General features: G+C 42.0%; 3 protein-coding genes across 3 annotated transcripts; 2 read left to right on the forward strand and 1 right to left on the reverse strand.

Annotated features, from left to right (window-relative positions):
* Nucleotides 1-3,243: 3,243 nt before the first annotated feature.
* On the reverse strand, nt 3,244-4,701 carry LOC135701611 (golgin subfamily A member 7). The gene is made up of 4 exons (XM_065222452.1): nt 4,578-4,701; nt 4,307-4,468; nt 3,855-4,007; nt 3,244-3,796 (listed from the first exon to the last, which is right to left on the reverse strand). The coding sequence occupies exons 2-4, from the start codon at nt 4,451-4,453 to the stop codon at nt 3,656-3,658; spliced, it is 441 nt and encodes a 146-aa protein (XP_065078524.1). The 5' UTR covers nt 4,454-4,468; nt 4,578-4,701; the 3' UTR covers nt 3,244-3,655.
* Nucleotides 4,702-8,781: 4,080 nt separating this feature from the next.
* LOC135701621 (uncharacterized) lies at nt 8,782-9,195 on the forward strand. The gene has a single exon (XM_065222459.1). The coding sequence runs from the start codon at nt 8,782-8,784 to the stop codon at nt 9,193-9,195; it is 414 nt and encodes a 137-aa protein (XP_065078531.1).
* Nucleotides 9,196-11,658: 2,463 nt separating this feature from the next.
* LOC135701613 (oocyte zinc finger protein XlCOF6-like) lies at nt 11,659-13,828 on the forward strand. Its single transcript, XM_065222453.1, has 3 exons — nt 11,659-13,342; nt 13,416-13,561; nt 13,643-13,828. Exons 1-3 carry the CDS (start codon nt 11,751-11,753, stop codon nt 13,732-13,734), a joined length of 1,830 nt encoding a protein of 609 aa, XP_065078525.1. The 5' UTR covers nt 11,659-11,750; the 3' UTR covers nt 13,735-13,828.
* The last annotated feature ends 5,369 nt before the right edge of the window (nt 13,829-19,197 follow it).

Here is a 19,197-nt window from a genome sequence, read left to right on the forward strand (position 1 = left end):
TGCATGTCAGACACTCATCCATGGCTAATCTTTTGTTACGGAAAGACATGACACTCATAACCAGTTCACCACTAGCCACATCAATGCAGTGGACAGAAATGTTTTCGTAATATTTAGCGAAACACTGCAAATTTCTCTTAACCGCCATTTATTTGAGGAAGCGCACTCGATGGTTAATGTGAGTATATAACTTTTATAATTTTTCAATCCGCGTGTTAGCGAAAGATTGAAAATTTTGTAGAGCGGAATTTAGAATCGCGGCGTCACTCTCAATTTGCACTCAATTGAGAGTAGCGTACCTATTCGAAATAGGTACACTCAAGCTACCCTCACCGCTGTTCTTCTTCTCCGTTTTCTCTCGGAGCCTGCTCCGGGAGCGCTGTCTTCCCATCACACGAAGTGACCGACAATACACTCAAAAAATTTTACACGTCATCAGCATGTGTCTCACACTCAATTTTGCGCTTATTGTGAAACACATCCATTTCATGTATGCTATGAATCATGCCTGAACACTATGGATATGAATTGTGACACGCTTGGATTCTATATGCCTCATATGGTGATATCAATAGCTTTGCACATTATAGTTCAACATTCTACAATATTCTACTTTATCGACTTCTAGTTTACTAAAAATGAATCGACAAATATATAAACAAACCTTACAGAGGCCAGAGCTTTCACATATCTTTTTAATGGGTCTGATTTGGGATTCGATCATGGACTGTTGGGATGTGTTGCTGCCGGAGTCTTCGTTCGATCCCACTGTGCCACGGTTGTTCTCATATATGAGGAGGGTTAATAGGATAAAGTCACAACTCTTGTTTTCGATGTTTACCTTTCTGAGCAAGCAATTCACATCGTATTGAAATGCAAAACACTTTAAATCCATCTGTTTTGAACAGTAGTGTGATTCAATGTGCAATACAAAACTTTTCAAATTTTGAAACACTAGAATTTAACGTGTATAACACATTGAACTAAGGTGAAATACACTTAAAATAAATGTGATTGTGCATTTAAAAACTCAAGTGTTTAAACACTTCGATCAAATGAGTGTACTGACGACGCGATTAAACCACCGAGAACAGACATGGAGGCTCGAACAAAATTTCTCTAAAAACTTGTGTAAAGATTCCTATTCGACTTAAGCGCCACTAACGGCGACTTCCCCACTTAAAAACCCTCTTTGACAACATGATGGCGCTGGCGTTGCACAAATTACACTAGAAACTAAGTGCTAGTAGCGCCAAGTGGCAATTTTCAACAGAAAACTTATCGATACTAGCGCCAAATTGGTTGAAAGTGGAAAATTTATAGAGAAAATCAGGAGATGCTAACACCACGTAACGGCGACGTTCCCACTTATTTTACACAAGTTTCTGACCGAACTTCAACGTCTGTTCTCTGTGATTAAACTGCGAATGTTTGGAACAAACTAGAAACTTTAGAACAACTCGACAGAGCGAGCAAAGACCGAACTGTACTGCTTGACGTTCAAGCAGAGAATGTGAAAAAAATGTTTTAACGGTAATTATACCAATGTATACAAGATTTAAAATCAGGATGTGCACTGCGAAATGAAAATAGAAAGGAATAGCAAAAATAACATGAAAAGCATGAACTCAGTTTCAGATGAAACCGTTTGCTCTGAGTTACCTATCTGTTCTGTGCTTGAACGCTAATTGAACGTGTAAACCATGCCATTCAACTGACTTGATCAACTCGCTTGAATTGAAAAAAGTTAAACCAGGCTCAACTTTTCAAGCCAATTGAATTCAACTGAGTTGATCATTTGACTTGCCTAGTCTAAACTCAGCTTAAACTCTAAAAAAGTGGTCAGCACAGTACAGCACAAACAGGTTTCAGCCTGAATTTTCAAAGAGTAAAGGGAAATTTTGAGGAAGGTACGATTCGAATCAAGCATCCCCTTTAAGCTGGGTTTAGATAGGGCAAGTCAATTGATCAAGTCAGTTGAATTCAACTGACTTGAACGTGAATTGAACGTGTAAACCATGCCATTCAACTGACTTGATCAACTCACTTGAATTGAAAAAAGTTGAATCAGGCTCAACTTTGCAAGCCAATTGAATTCAACTGAGTTGATCATTTGACTTGCCTAGTCTAAACCCAGCATTACCAAACTCATCCGTTGAGTTGAATTGGAATTCTATGGGGATTGCGAGGAGAATTTGTAACGAATTCTAATGAGATTTTTTACAGACTATTTCCTTTCCTCTGCGTCAATACTGTTCCTAGCTAGACAGTAGCAAATAGTAAAAATTACAATAAGCACATAATTGCTTGCAGAATTTCGTCACTATAAGTAATTTGAAAAAAATCTCTGTGAGAATTCTGAGAACAATTAAAGCGACATGTTTAAAATATAACTTAGAAGGGAGGTCTGAGCCTTGAATGGAGGAAAATTCCAAGGAAATCGCGGGGAGATGTCCAAGGGAATTCTGATGTTAATTTGAAAGGAATTCAAACAGAACAAATTTCATCTCATTTCTGGAAGCATGTCCAAGGGTATCCTGAGTGGAATTTCAAAGGAATTAGAGTGAATACTTCGTATAATTTACGGATAGTGGCCGGACACGACAAACAAAACACACACACAGCCACCATCCAACAGTTTCAACACGAAATTAGACTTTGATACAACGCTGGTCATTTAAATTTGTTAATAAATATACCTTTATTTTCATACTTCAAATCATTCTTCACAATTACAAGAACCCGCACGTTATTTGTCGGATATTGTTTCTGGTTTAATCTACTTGCAAAAAAATAACAAAACAATCCAGTCAAGTGTTCTTCGTTTCGTTCCATTGCTCCTTGGGAAGTTATTGGCGTGATTCAACGGTTGGATAACTGAACATTTTTTTTTCCGGAATAACTGTTCTCTTTTAATTCAGTGATAGGTAAGGGTACAACAATGGATCCAACTAGTCTTGGGTTCTCCACTATCATGCATTAAAAAGTTAGGGAACGTACAGGTAAGGGTCATCGCGGATTCGTTTTCCTTTGACTTTCCAGTATGTGATAGTAGTTGTCATCGTTAGTTGCTGCAGTGCTTGGTTTTCGCGTTTCCTCCGCTTCAAGTAGGGTTCCTTCGCATCTCACTCTCTTCACGTGTCTATATACTCAAACATCAACGGCAGAAGGTTGGAATCTTAACGATTAACTAAATTTGTTATACTAAACGTAGAACTAAAGCGTGAAGTTTAATTTGATTCGATTCGTTTAACGTTTGTTACATTTGTCGGAATTCGAAAACTAAATGCGTTTTTAATAAACGAAAATGAAAATGAACTCAAATCGAGACTTCGGAAGCAGTTATACCTACAACCAAAGCCTTCGAAGTGTACCTCTTTAGAGGATAGGAAATCGTTGCTGGAAGTATGGAAAGGGGTTCTATCAATGGATCTATGCTCTATGTATGTATCTTGATGGCGTTTACACTTTTGATACAACGCGATTGGATCTGATTATACACTTGTTCTGCTTAACTATTTTGCTTGTCCTTCAATTTACACCAGAAGAGGGTTTCCGCTGTTGGTCAGCTGAATGTGTCGGTATGTCTATGTGTAGTATTCTCTATTAAACCGAATTACATAAAGAATTCCTCGGTGGAATGCGACAGTGGCAGTCACGTGCGTCCGGGACGGTCCAGTATCGAGATCTCTATGACCCGCAGTCCCCGGCATACCGGATCGGTGATTTGCAGTCCCTTCGGATTGTACACACGCTCGTTCTGCATCGCAATGTACTTTGATACCTTGCGCAAGCACTGTAAACGATATTAGCAGCTTGAGAGAAATTCCAGCTAGCTTTCATGCATCGCTTACCTTTTCGTAGTGCGTCTCGGTGCAGATATAGATTAGATAGGCGGTGATACACGCCAGACAACCCTCGCAATACGTACTGCAGGAACCCTTCTCTGCTTCGACAAAATACTCGTTCAGTTTGTTCATCGTGCTCTCGAATGTGTGCCGATCGATCTAAAAATAAGCGTCGATACGAATTTAATCAAATAACAACATTTAAAGCGCTAAGGGGTTGTTCATAAACTACGTTAACACTTTAGGGGTGAAGGGGGGAGGAGGAATGTTTAACGACTGTCTACGATCCATTCAAATTTCAAAAAACAGATGAGGGGTGGGGGGATCTAAAACCTCTCAAAAACTGTCTACGTAGTTTATGAACAGCTTCTAATGGAAAATAAAATTAGTAGACGACAGCGCAGGAGAAATAATCGATCCCATTCACTCCCACACAATAAACAAAAACATCCACTCACCCGACTCTCCAGCTCCGGCGGGAATCTGGTCTGAAATTTGACGGAAGTTCCTTCGCTGTAGTCCCGCTGGATAAACACCTTCATGTAGCTGGATTGAGTGGCTGCTGGCGTTCCAGGCTGGGACATCCGCACTACGTTTCCAGCCATGGTTTCCTGGATGAGCTGGTGAAAAAAGACAAAAACTCTCAGGTCAAGTGCATTTAGACAAAACAGCCTGTAGCAAAACGACTGCTCTGAGCACGAAATGGCTGTCAAATCGAATCACTGTTACCTTGATTTCCAACAGCAACCACTGGCGCACCGACCGATGGCTAAATACTAGTAAAATATTGCAAAACTATTGCAAATTAGTGAAAATTCTTTGCAATGTTGATAAATTTTTCACTCGTCTTGTGTGATTTTTTCTCTTGTTGACGTTTGACTCAAGTTGACGTTTGTGGCTGGCATACTGACAGCGTCAAGAAAATCAGCTACCAAAAAAATGGTGCGTGCGTGCAGTATTTAGAAAGCGCGCTATCTGCATGTCATTTTGGAAAACACGTAAAAGACGATCGATAGAATAATTCGACAGTGAGCATGCATAAGGGCGTAAACGCGACTTCCATTTTCTCTTTTGTTATTAACTCGCTTGGATTACCGTTTCTCGGTGCGTTTGCTATTGCATTTGATGGCCAGTACAACCGGTTACAGCACTACATTGAACAAATTCCAGAAAATTGTTTCGCTTAGCTGTAGCAATGTAAAGAGAAAATCGATGGCAAGCTAACTAACGATATGCATGCTAACTACACACTTAGAAAAAATCACCGACTTCGGTAATTCATTTACCGAATTCTCAACAGCTGAACGGTCGGTAATGTTTTCGGTAATCGAGAACATTACCGAAAGATCTGTAAACTGGATCAGCAAAATTAGCTGTCAAATTCACCGAACGATCGGTAACATTTACCGATGTGCATTGCTTGATTTGTAGTCGACTTTACCGGAGAACTGTAATTTTGAGGACGATATGCAAATCGAAAATTACCGAGTGATTTGTAATTTTATAAAAAGGTCACCGACTCAACTGTAATTTGCTGTAATATTGTTGGTGGTCACTGCAACCCATGCAAAAATTTGGCTGCAGCCGTGATCAATAAGCTAGTGTTGCAAATTACACCACCAATGAACAAAACCGTTGGCGACTATCTGAAAACTTAAGTTTTTGTCGGAAAGATTCGGCGCTACCCTGAAAACAAGGAAGCATTGGAAGATCGTCGCCAACGGGAATGGAACTTGGACCGACAGAAAAAAAAACAAGCAATAACATCGGCCATCTGTAATCGGTATTTATTTAGATAACGAAAATTAATTATTTACGGAAAATATCTACGATTCGCTCATCTTGGTGTTGCACAAGCACGAACGCTTTTAATGTCGATCGAAAATAACAATATGGTGGATTTGACGTTTACCTAGACCGTTACCGAACTCAGTAACGGAACGCTTTGTTTACCGAAACTTCAGTAAAATATTTCACCGAAGTCAGTGATGAAGCTGATTTACAGACCTGCCGGTAAAAATGTTTACCGTTTTCGGTAAATTAAAATAAAATTACCGAAATTCGGTCATTTCATTTACAGTTTTCAGCAATAAAGCGAGAAAATACCGAAACATCTGTAATTTTTAGCATTACCGATCTTAGACGGTAATTTTTTTTACCGAACTCAGGGTCTCTGTTTAAGTGTGTAACCTCATCGTTTTGGATGATTTACGTTATTGAGGCGAACCACAGAGAACAGACGTTGAGGCTTAGAGAACAGACGTTCATCTTCCACCAGAAACTTATGTAAAGATAAGTGGGAACGTCGCCGTTACGTAGTGCTAGCATTTCCTGATTTCCTCTATAAATTTTCCAGATTAGACCAATTTGGCGCTAGTATCGATAAATTGTCGGTTGAAAATTACCACTCGGCGCTACTGGCACTTAGTTTCTAGTTCAAATTCCTAAAGTGTGTAAGAAATTTAACTGCTATTTTTAAAAGATATTTGAAAATAGCAATATCGTGGTGGCGCTAGTGTCGCTGCCCATCGACGTCGACGACCGGCAGACGTCATATTTATATAAATGTCAAGATTTGTGTAAGCAAAACATTGTTTAAGCCCGATCAAAACATGGGCCGTAAGTTTTACTGGTTTAGCGGTGCCGGTGGTGTAGTGGTGTTGAACCGCCTTGTTCCCACAGGGCATATAGTGCGATGTCACAGAGTTGGTAACCCTATTCTATCTCTTTGTTTTTGCTATCGATCAGTTACAAATAAAACGCAATTCAGTTAAGTACAATATAATCGCGAGTCGGATTCCACTGCCCAAACCTCCGACAGGTTATGGGCCCAGTTTTTTCTTGCGGACAATCGGGAAGTTCCGAGTTTTACGCGTTTTAAGTTTTCGGTCAGTCACGCGCACGAGGATTTTTTTTTCTCGAGGTGGAGGAAGATGGCGGACGCTGCGAAGTTTTCGTTCCCGAGATTTTCCAACACGAATTGGAACGTTTGGAAGTTCCGGATGGAGATGCTGCTTACTCGTGAGGAGTTGTGGCATGTCATTGACGAGGCCAAGCCCGAGCCCGTCACTGCGCAGTGGATGAAGGAGGATAAAAAGGCCAAAGCTACCATCGGTCTCACCATCGAAGACAATCAGCTAGGGTTGCTCAAAAACGCAACGAGTGCGCGTGCGATGTGGAATGCGTTGAAAACGCACTACGAAAAGGCTACTGTGACGTCACGGATTTCGTTGCTCAAAAAGTTATGCAACAAGAATTTGCACGAAGGAGGCGATATGGAATCGCACCTGCTGGACGTCGAGGAGCTTTTTGATCGGTTGCAGGCGGCTGGTTTGGAGCTCGAGCAGGAGATGAAAGTGGCCATGGTTTTGAGAAGCCTTCCGGAAACGTACAATGGCCTGGTGACTGCGCTCGAGAGTCGCCCCGACGAGGATATTACGATGGAGCTGGTGTAGTCAAAACTTCGAGACGAATACCAGAAGCGGATGAAGACACTGAAGACGATGGCGAAATCGAAGTCTGCGGAAAAGATTTGCTTCCATTGTAATAAGCCCGGCCATTATCGCAAGAACTGTTGGAAGTATCTGGCTTCACTGAAAGGCGAGCCGGATAACCAGAAGCAGCAAGCATCAGGAAGCAGCAGGAGTTCCAATGGGCCAAAGGCGAAGCAAGCACAGGATTCCGGTGCACCCCTACTATTCTGGGCGAGTGCAGGTCGAACCACCGATGCCGAGGAGGTAAAGTGCTGTTTTGCAAACGGTTTGAAGAGCTACTGGTTCGTCGATAGCGGCGCGTCGCAGCATATGACAGGCGACAGGAGATTTTTCTCGGAGCTGGTGGAAGACGTGCATGTCGATGTTACTCTTGCGAACGGGAAGAAGACAGATGCTGCAGGCGTCGGCAACGGGATGCTGCTGTGCGTGAACGGCAACGGAAAGGATCAAGAGGTGAAGGTACAAGATGTCCTGTTCGTTCCAGAGCTGGAAGGTAGCCTGTTGTCAGTAAGTAAGCTAGTAGCTAAGAATATTTCTGTTGTGTTCGATTCACATGGATGTCGAATCCGAAATACCAAGGGCCATACGGTGGCCGTCGCCGACCTGTGCGACGGGATGTATTTGTTGAGATGTTCTGCGAGGTCTATGGTTGCTGCTACTGCTCGGCATACCAATTTCTGCCAGCATACGTGGCATCGTCGTTTTGGCCACAGGGACTACGACGTGGTGGACCTGATCAACAAAAAGGAGCTCGGCACCCAGATGAAGGTGGTTGATTGCGGGATAAAGCTGGTGTGCGAGTGTTGCCTTGAAAGCAACCGGCAGTCGTTCCCGAAGGTAGCGCAGAGGCGTGCAACGGAAATACTCGACCTAGTGCATTCGGACGTGTGCGGTCCGTTCAAGCACGTCACCCCAGGAGGAAACAAATACTTCCTCCCATTAATCGACGACTATAGTCGATATGCTACGGTCTATCTTCTGGCAAATAAGTCTGATGTGCCTGGGAAGATCAAGGAATTTGTGAATATGGTTAAGAACCAATTCGACCGGAAACCGAAGGTATAAGGTCAGATAACGGTGGCGAGTTCGTAAACAACGAGCTCCGAAGTTTTTTCGCTGAGGAAGGCATTAAAACTGAGTACACTACCCCATACTCCCCTCAGCAGAATGGGGTAGCCGAACGAAGAAATCGTTACCTCCAAGAAATGGCATTGTGTATGCTTATCGATGCCTACCTTCTGAAGGAATTCTGTGGTGAGGCAGTGTCGACAGCGACGTTTCTCCAGAATCGGCTGCCATCCCGTTCCGTCGACCGGACGCCGTTCGAACGCTGGTTCGGACGTAAGCCAGTGATGCGGGATCTGAAAGTTTTCGGATGCGAGGCCTATGTCCACATCCCAAGCGAGAAGAGGGGAAAGCTGGAGAGCTAGGCCAAGAAGATGATTTTCATTGGCTACTGTAGCCAAGCCAAGGCGTATCGGTTCCTCGATTTGGAGACTCGACGGGTGACTATTAGCAGAGACGCTCACTTTCTGGAACTGGGAGCGGAGATCCGTTCAGAAGGAGATTGCGGCTCAAAGGATGTTGAAGTCGTGATCGGCCGAACCGAAGAGGATTTGATTCCGGAAGTGGTCCCGGATGAGGATGAAGAAGATAACGAAGACGGCGATGAATCTTTCTATTCCGGATCAGATGAGCAAAGCGATTCAGCGGGAGATACGGACGGTGAAGCCACAGGAGGAGAAGCTAGTGGCCTACGCCGATCGCAACGAAGCACGCGGGGTGTTCTTCCGCAGCGGCTGAACGACTATGCAGTAGGTGAGGTTAGCCTAGCTACCTACTGCAGTGAATAACCGACGACGTACGAGCAAGCGATGGCTTCCGTTGACAAGAAGAAATGGCTGACAGCGATGAAGGAGGAGATGCGTTCCCTGGAACCCGTTGGTAGTCGATGGGTGTTTAACAAGAAGGAGGATTCGGATGGTCAAGTTGTGCGCTTCAAGGCCAGGGTTGTAGCAAGGCTATTCTCAGCGATTCGGGCGTGACTTCGAGGAAGTGTTCGCGCCGGTTGCGATGCAACAAACATTCCGGGTACTACTGGCTATGGCGAGCAGCAAGAAGATGGAGGTGAGGCATATTGACGTTAAGTGTGCTTACCTCTACGGTCAGTTGAAGGAGGAGATTTTCATGACTCAGCCACCCGGTTTCGAAGTTCCCGGAAAGAAGGACTGGGTCTGCACGCTAAACCGGAGCATCTATGGCCTGAAGCAGGCCGCTCGGGTTTGGAATCATACTATAAAGGATTTCCTCATTAGCATTGGGTTCCAACAGTCTGCCTCGGATGCCTGCTTGTTCATCAAGGATCTGAGGAACGGAGAGCGAATGTACCTGCTCTTATACGTGGACGAGATGATCGTCGTTTGTCGTCTGCAGGAGGAGATCCGCAAGGTTGAGGAGCAGTTACGGAAGAAGTTCAACATCACTTCCTTGGGAGTAATCCGTCATTTTCTTGGGATCAGTGTGAAACGAGGAGCAGATGGAGTTTACTCAATCAACCAAGCATCTTTCATCCGGAAGATTGCCAAAGTCTACGATTTGGAGGAGGCGAAACGGTCGACTATTCCGATGGATACTGGCTACTACAAGAGCAGATTGGAGTCGAAGAGCTTGGCGAACAACGTCGAGTATCATCGTTTGATCGGATCGCTGCTGTATATTGCCACCAATACCAGGCCTGATATAGCAGCATCAGTGTCAATATTGAGCCGGAAGATCAACTACCCCTTGCAAGCGGATTGGAATGAACTCAAGCGGATTGTAAGGTACTTGTGCGGAACGGTGGACTACAGATTGTACTTCGATGCTGACAACCTGAAGCTGGAGGGTTTCTGTGACGCCGATTGGGCAAGTGACACTGCTGATCGGAAGTCGAACAGCGGATTCGTCTTTCTTCTTGGCGGTGCAGCTGTGAGCTGGGGAAGTCGCAAGCAATCATGCGTGTCTACTTCAACGATGGAAGCCGAATATGTGACGTTGGCAGAGGCTGGACAAGAACCTGTGTGGCTACGTAGGCTGTTGAAGGAGCTCAACGAGGAACAACATAGTCCAACCACAGACAAACAGACATAACACATTGAATATATCTCACTTTAAAACATCGTCGCTAAAACATTACCGCCATCTGTTGAGTATACTGTGGTGGGTAGTACGCTGAACAGATGGTGGTAGTGTGTAAACGTCAAACGCAAGGGAATTGACTATGCGCGACACAAGTGGCGGTACTACCAACTACGATATTTTTAAATTGTCCGTGAAATGCTTATGCGGATTACTGCAAAATCTGTTGATGAATTTAAGCAATGGTGTTGGGGGATGATCTGTTTTTCTTCCGACGTCGGATGGGGGTGAGGATGATATGGGGATTGGCATCAGAAACGACGGAGTGACGTTGATATTGTGGGGTTCCACCGGTTTTGTCGAGCTTGGAACACTTGCTTGTGTGGGTTTCCGTACCCTCTACATCGGTTTCGCCGTTTGCAGGCCGTTTTCGATTGAGTTTGCCGAATGTGAACAAGAAGGAAAAACAGGACACACTAAAAATTGTTTACCCAGATTATGTATTTTTGATATAAACATGCTTTGTAATTTAATTCAAACATACACATTTTTGTTGAAAACATGTTTTTAATTTACATTGAAATATTCATTTTTTTATATAATAAACATAAATATTTTTGATTTAAATGAACAAAATTTTGTTCCGTGCAGGAAAGGTGAAAATATTTTTCCTTCACGACAAAAAATTCAGCCTTCATCATTTTTGAGGGTTCCCTTATTCACCATAAGAGGTTCACGATATATTCATCAATTTTCTTATAGGCTGTGTTCCATTTGGTAGATTTTCACTAAAAGTTGACGCTTCGAAAATAAATTATTATGTTGTGTGTATATTATTGTGTTATGAGCTGTTGTTGATCGCGAGGTTGATCGGTCGATTTTCAAGAAGGTTTTTAGTCAAAATTAATTTCTTGTCAGTCAGAAATAAGACTGCTGGAATAGCAGGTTTTTTGAACATTTTCTATCTGTCAAATTTAAGTGAAAATTCACCAAATGCATAATAATGTTTAATTTTGCTAAAGATGTATTTTTTTCAAAAAATGAACCGGAAATTATGCAAACATCACTTTCATAGTTCTCGCTTCGAAATGTAGGGTGGCGAGCGATAGGAAAAGTTTTACGAGACAACTTCACCTCCAAAACGAACCTATGATATTTGACAATCACAAACCTCAAAAACGGCGATGCTGTTTGTTTTCGAACGCACGATAATCTTGCAATTTTTGTATAAGTTTACCTGTTTTTACGGAAGTTTTACGTGCTTTACAAAATTTCCTGGCAATCCACGAAAATGAAGACAGAAACCGGTGCTCATCAGCAAGTTCCAGATTCTTCTGGAATGTGTCGGACGTGCATGCAAAGTGGCTCACCATCGGACGCACTGTTGCCACTGAGTGCCGATCTGGAGGAGGACGCTCCGATTGTCAGCGTAATCTGCGAACTGACTGCCATCCAGATCGACCCAGATGATGGTCTTCCGGAAGGCATCTGTGGTGGATGTGTCGAAGAGATGAAGCGTTTCGTAGCGTTCATTAAGAAAGTAAGAATTTCCGACCGGAAGCTAAGGCAGATGTTCAAAAGTGCTGGTGCCAGTGGGACGGAAGCTGCGCTGGTGAAAATAAAAATCGAGAATAACTTCTGTAAGGAGGAGTTGGTGGTGGATGATAAGCTTGAGGAAGTGTTGGAAGAGGTGGTGGTCGAGGAAGAGTATCTGGATTTGGACGATGGCGTGGAGTGGAAGCTGGAACAGCGTTCCGAAGACGAACCGACCCAAAGCACTTTTGAGGTGACGGCGGAGACTAGTTCGGAGGTCGAATTTATTGGTTTCGATGAGGCAGAGGAGGAACCCAGTGCCGAGGCTATTCCTGATCTTACGACGAGGGGAACCAAAAGGAAACGAAAACCTTACAGATCTAAAGATGAACCGGGCATTGACTACAGTGTTCTGGACGAGATCGAACAGGAAACATATACGACGATGGAATTGTCCGAGAATGACCATCTATGCTGCGCGTGCTATCAGGTCTTTGAAACTGCGGAGGAGTTGAAGGATCATTGTGAAGAACATAACAAGAAAACCAGATTGAACATTATGAAACCGAACGTATGCGAAATCTGCTTCCGAAGGTATACTAATTCGCAAGGTCTGGACATGCACAGGAAGCAATCCCAGAAGACGACCAAAATTTACGAATGCATTCGATGCAAGGCACGTTTCATTAATTCCAAAACCCGTCGACAGCACGCTCACAATCATCCCCAGACGGAGGTGATTCAATCGTCCGTGATTGCACCGATTCGGATTCAGGCGAACTATCGGTCGGGGAGAATTTGCTGTGCTCAGGGTTGTGGTGAAGCTTTCCGCACGGACGAGGAGCTTATTGAGCACGCTCACGAAGCTCATCGCTTGAATAAGTTCGCCGCAAACCTACCGGAGTACCAGGATAAGCCGTTTGAATGCCCGGTTTGCTTCAAAAGATTTTACGCTCAGAAGACGCTCATGAAGCACCAGAAGAGAAAGTACAAGAATCCTTTCCGACAGTGTTCCATCTGCGGAGCCAAGGTTCACAGTGCCGTTGCGCTGGCTGCCCACGAACGAATGCACATAGGTGAAAAGCCCTTCCAGTGTAGCACGTGTGACAAATTTTTCGTCAGCGCCGCTCTGCTGAAGGCACACTCCATCGTCCATCGCAAGGATAAACCGTTCATCTGTCCGGTTTGCGGAAGGGGCTTTCAACGGAAGGCCACACTACAGAAACACGAGTTGATCCATGCGGGAGTGCTGGCATTCGAGTGCGAGGTTTGTGCGAAACCATTCCGCACAAAGCCGAGACTGGAATTGCACATGAGAAGTCATACCGGAGTTAAACCGTACCCCTGCAGGTAAGGCTTTTTTCCGTTCCCCCGTTGGACGACAGATGAATATTAGTTGATTGCGTTTTTGTTCGTTCTCCAGGTACTGCGATAAATCGTTTGCGGATCACAGCAACCGCCAGCGGCACGAAATGGGACATACGGGCATCAAGCCTTACAAGTGCTCACAGTGCGATAAAACGTTCATCACAAAGCGTCTGCAGGCGGAACATGAAACGACCAATCACGGTAGGTGGACTTCGAGATTTGACTTGACTGCTTGACTGTTATTGATTCTAATAATTATTGGGCTTTTTTTCTGACTCGCAGCCATCGCAACGGTTTACACCTGTAATCAGTGTCTGGAATCGTTTACCAACAGAGCTTCGCTGAATAAGCACATAGCACTACACGACGAGTAAATGGATCATTTTTTTTTTTGTAATTTTATCTTCAGTAGTCGTAAGTTGGGTTACCTAGCAGAACATTGATAGACCTTGCTATTTGTTTTAGATATGTTTTGTTTCGATAGAAAGAAATAGTCCATGGTGGCAAATTGACTGCATAACAATAAAAAGATAAATGAAAGTATCTTTGATAAGCGTAACTAACTGTAAAAAGATAAATCCACTAGTCGATGATGTTGTTGGCTGTGCATTGGCGTACTTCGGTTTGTGTGAAAAGGGCCTTACGCGAGAACTCGATTGAAATGTTAGGGATAATTTCAAAAGAATTCTAAGGCGTACGTTCAATTAACCACTTCATTCGAGCAGTTGAAATGACGTTTACTACCACTCGGTGGAGCAACATCCAGCATGCGTGTTGCAGAAAACGGTGTACCACAAGGATCTATTCTGTCGGTCACACTATTTTTAGTTGCAATGCAACCTATCTTCGAAAAGATTCCACCAAATGTTCAAATTGTAGTTTACGCTGATGATGTAATTTTGATTGCTAAGGGACGAAACTTTACACAAATACGGAGATACTTACGAAATGCAGTTACTGAATTAACCAACTGGGCTACGAGCGTTGGATTTGCTATCGCTCCGGAAAAATCAAAGTTATTACACATCTGCAATACGAAACATCGAAAGCGTGGTCGGGCTATCAAAGTCAATGGTACTCCTATACTACCCATAATCGCATATCATTCCCATCTTTGCTTGATTTCCTATCCATATGGGACTGATATGCGATTATGGGCAGTATACCACGTGTTAGAAAGATGCGAATTCTTGGTGTGTTGATAGATGCGAAAATTAATCTTCTTCAGCACTTTGCAGAAACCAAACGTAGCTGTGTGCAGCGATTAAACATACTTCGAGTTTTGGGACGTCGTCTAGTGAGAAACAACCGTTCAACTCTCCTTACCATTGGTTCAGCTCTCGTGACTTCCAAGCTACTGTACGGCCTAGGTTTCACCAGCATCAACATCGAAGCTATGGAACGTACTCTAACCCCAACATATAATGAGGTGATACGACAAGCTTCTGGCGCGTTCAGAACTAGTCCAATTACCTCCATTATAGCTGAAGCGGGGTGTCTGCCATCATGCTTGGCATACACAGTTTTGGTCACGAACTGCTCATTTGTTAATAACTTTGCACATAGTTGACGAAACATAACTCTTTTTGAAGCAGTAGATAGATTAGAGTTTAAGCTTGTTATAGGTACGTACAAAAAAGCAGATTTTACATCTAGTAATGAACTGTATTTGTTTTTGCGTTGTAAAAATGAAGTGATAAATGCTCGCTGCACATCTCGGACTTTAAGTGTAAAAATTCATTGGTGTTGATTCAAATGTTAAGATTTATCTACTCTTTGCATATCCATAGTAAGCTATGATCCTAATCTATCAATTACTTTAAAGGAAAACAAATTTTAATAACTGAATGAAAAGTTATTAACAAATGAGCAGTTGGTGTGTACAACTGTGCATGCCAAGCATGTCTGCCATTTCGTCTAATACTACACTTAAAAAAAATCACACGTTTCCTTTATGTGTTCCACACTTCAATTTGCGCAAATTGCGAAACACATCCATTTCATGTGTGAATCTTGTAATATAAATTATACCCGAACACTATAAGTTCAATTGTGATACACTTGGATTTCATGTGTCTCTCATTTTGTTATCGACAGTCTGACACTTAATCATCAAATTTTCTTCTTTAAAAAGTTTATTCTCGAACATATCTGGTTCGTATATCTTACTTTTGATAATGGATCAAAACTTATCCCATCAATATTGCATTTCATTTAATGATTATTATTTTCATTAATAATACATAAACGATAAGTAAAAAAACACTACAGCTCTCTCCAATCGCGTCACTACACCAGGACCTAGGAGCCCCAGGATACTGTAAAAGACAGTTATGGAGATATAAAGTTTGTCAGCTTTTGTCTTTCAATAGGATTTACTTACCATTCCTGATCAGTTTTATGTTTTAAAGATGATCCAGCCAAGGCCTGAAAATCTCTCTAATGAAGCCAAAAATAAAGTTTTCTGTCAGATAGAACTGACTAACTACTTCACACCGGCTGAAAAACTGATCGCTACTGGGAAAAGTAATTATTGTCAGTATATTAAAGCGTAAATTAATATTGTGTTGTACCTGGAAACTCCCGTAAGGGTCATAACTGTAGCAGCAACATACATGCGCATTGATTGTCACTTTGTTTAATACTTCTTTTGACACTCGTCCTGCTACTGATTAGATCCATGTGCCATGCACGTTAAATGCAATAGTAGAAAACAGTTGCGTAGACCTGTGCGCCGCCACGCCACGCCGCCGCCGCCGGCAATTTTCATACGCCGCCGCCGCCGATGAAATTGAACCGGCGCGCCGCCGTAGTAAAATTGTTCACGCCGCCGAATAAATTTATGTCACGCCGATGATAAATCCGCAACACCTCTTCGGTAAAATGCATCTTGAACGCGTTGCAATTAGAACGTGTGTGCACGCTCGTTCATGACTACTCAAAATTTAGTGAAAACTCACTCAATTTCATTACAACCGGATCTACTCTAAATTTAGTAACATAGCCAGAACTAAATTTTGAGTAAAATGGCGAGGTACTTGTTGATGAGTTATTTCTACTCATTTCCATAGAATCCAAAATATAGGGAAATGAGTCAAAAATACACAAATGGGCAAATATTTCGTGTCTTTTCGTTTTTTCTTTAGGATTAATAAACCAAAAACTGAAAAACAGTTAAATCAAGCATCAAATAACACAAAATGCAAAACAATTACCAATTATTTTGCGGTACGTTTCTGCATCCACGGCGGCTGCAATTTGCATCATTTTCGAATGAATTCTTTCGAAATTTTCAAATTTTCTTCTACGACGGAAAGGAAAACTTCGTATTTTTACATTCTCACAATCAGGGCTGAAAAATTTCATTACAGTTAAAAAGCTACTTTTAGAAATTATGAAACTATGGGATATTGAAATAGCAATTTTTATATGTCAGATACAAGAAGAGGAGGTAAAGCTTATGTAGGACACATAAAACCTGTCAATGTCACTTCCAGAGGGTCGCAATTACCTATTAGTTATAACGAAGGGTATTCACTCATTTTTTTTTTCTTTATTAAAGAGACTTTCAGCCTTGGGCTGGTTCGTCTCTAGATATTCACTCATTGAAATATCTCATTACAGCTAAAATAGCTAATTGTGACCCTGTGAATGCAAAATTTACAGGTTTTATGTGTCCTATACAAACTTTACCTCCTCTTCTTGCATCTTACATAAAACATATTATTATTATTATATCTCATAGTTTCATAATTTTGAAGAGTGGCGTTTTAGCTGTAATGAGATTTTTCAAGCCTGGTCACAATTCCAGATTGTTTCTTTTTGAGTCAAAAAATGTGCTGAAATCTCAAAATTGAGATCCGCCTTTATTTATTTATTGTTGAGTCAATGTTGCTCATATTCAGAAATCTCAACTACTCATGCTTTGGCGTTTCGAAAGAAGCTATGAAAATGAAAATTTCTGACTCATGTTTGAGTAACCTCAAACAAGCCTGTATGAGGCAACTATTTAGTGTCATTTATAGCGAATTCGTTTATTATCAGTGCGAAACCGAACTTTTTGGCAGTGCGAACCTCAACCGGAGCTGGGTTTTAAAAACAAATGAGCAAACTGACGTTTGTCAGAAAACAAGCAGACCCAATTTTGACACCCGATCCAGATTGGAACTGAATAATAAACGAATTCGCTATTAGTTTTTTGACGTTTGTTTGCACTTGCTCTATCTAGCACACAGGGATGAATCACTATTTGTCCTCCTGCTCGTACTTGTTCGAGATTGCGTTTTGGTGCGCTGATCAAACGTCAAAAATTTCAGTTCACTGGTTTCGTCTCGATGAGCAAGAACGGCCAGATCTACAGGTGAGGCAGAAGGAAACTAGCCGACTCTTTCTTTCTCTCGATCCGACGAGAACACCGGATGAATGAAACAGTCGACTTACGTTTCCTTCTGCCTCACCTATAGATCCTGCGCATCGGTCTCGTCTTTACGCATTTGATTTTTGGAGGTTTTGTTTCCATTCACGACGACTTCAGCGATGTCGAAAAAACCTTTAAAGTGAAACTTGGAAAGAGTGACGTGAAAATACATATATTGAAGAAGAAAGTGATCTGTTTGTTATGCATGTCAGAGGCTAAGAAGAGGCCGGGTGATACCGAGGTCCGGAATTGTAAGTCGAAATGGATAAAATAAACAGACACATCTTAACCGATATCGAAGAATCTGGAGATTGACTTGATATGGATGAGCAAAACCCGTTATCTAGTATGGAGGAGGAGCTAAATGCTCAACTTCCGAGTTTGTGTGAAACGAATGTCAATGTTCCGTCAAGGACCTAAATAAGCCCCAACACTTAAAACAATCAGCGTAACACGTTAGCATTACTTACGTAATATGATGAAAAGTCTCGAACTAAAGAGTTGGCGTGAATGCTTTATTGAACCGTCTCACGATCTCATATTCACAGCACATGAGTTGGCGCTAATTGAATACTTCCGAAACTTTCTTGAGCCGTTTGAGGTGAGTTTTTTTTTTAAGTCGTGGTTCTGAAACTATAATTGTAAACTATTGTTGCTATATCTCTAGCAACTAAACCTACTAATAAGTTCCATCTGACCGATTGGTGACCATAAAGGGTTTGAAAATTATTATCCAATCAGTGCATTGAAGATCAGATGTTTATTTACTGATACACTAGACATTCGATAGCTGAGAAAATAATGTTTGATTTTCACCTAACGAACGGAATTCACTAATTGAAATGCATTTAAAAAGCATCAGTGTTCATCCAGTTAATCTTGACATTTTGAAATTGCATCATTTTGGCAGAAAATGTACTTCAACTGAAAAATTGTCTCAGTTAGCGGACAAGTTAAAAACGTGCCAGTTAAAAGTCGATCACGTAGCGAACGTCTAGTGTGAAAAGTTTCATTTTAGTTCCAATGTGATTTTACTCTAGTCTGTTTCTAAGACATGGTGACATAATGGTGGTGAAAAGATTGTAGTAAAATTCCGTTTTGGTTTACAGATTATAGTAACCCTGTTGTCTGCTGAAAAGAATGCAACAGTTAACATTGCCATGCTCTTGCGATCGGAGATTGAAGCTTGATTCAGTGAAAAAAAAATGAGGACTTGCTTGCCATGACACACATGAATCTGGGGATGAAGGAGCATCTGAATCGAAAGTTTCCTGTTAAGGACCTAATTTTGATTTCGACTTTACTTGACCCTCGATTTATGAACCTGAAATGCATTAAAAGTGCTTTGGATGAACGCTCGATTACCAATTTCTTGTACGTACTATATGATATAAATTTATTGTACGGACATCATTAAAAA

Source organism: Ochlerotatus camptorhynchus, unplaced genomic scaffold, assembly GCF_037179485.1.
Source record: "Ochlerotatus camptorhynchus isolate MF236.1 unplaced genomic scaffold, CSIRO-AGI_Acam_v1.1 ptg000170l, whole genome shotgun sequence".
NCBI classification, from domain to species: Eukaryota; Metazoa; Arthropoda; class Insecta; order Diptera; family Culicidae; genus Ochlerotatus; species Ochlerotatus camptorhynchus.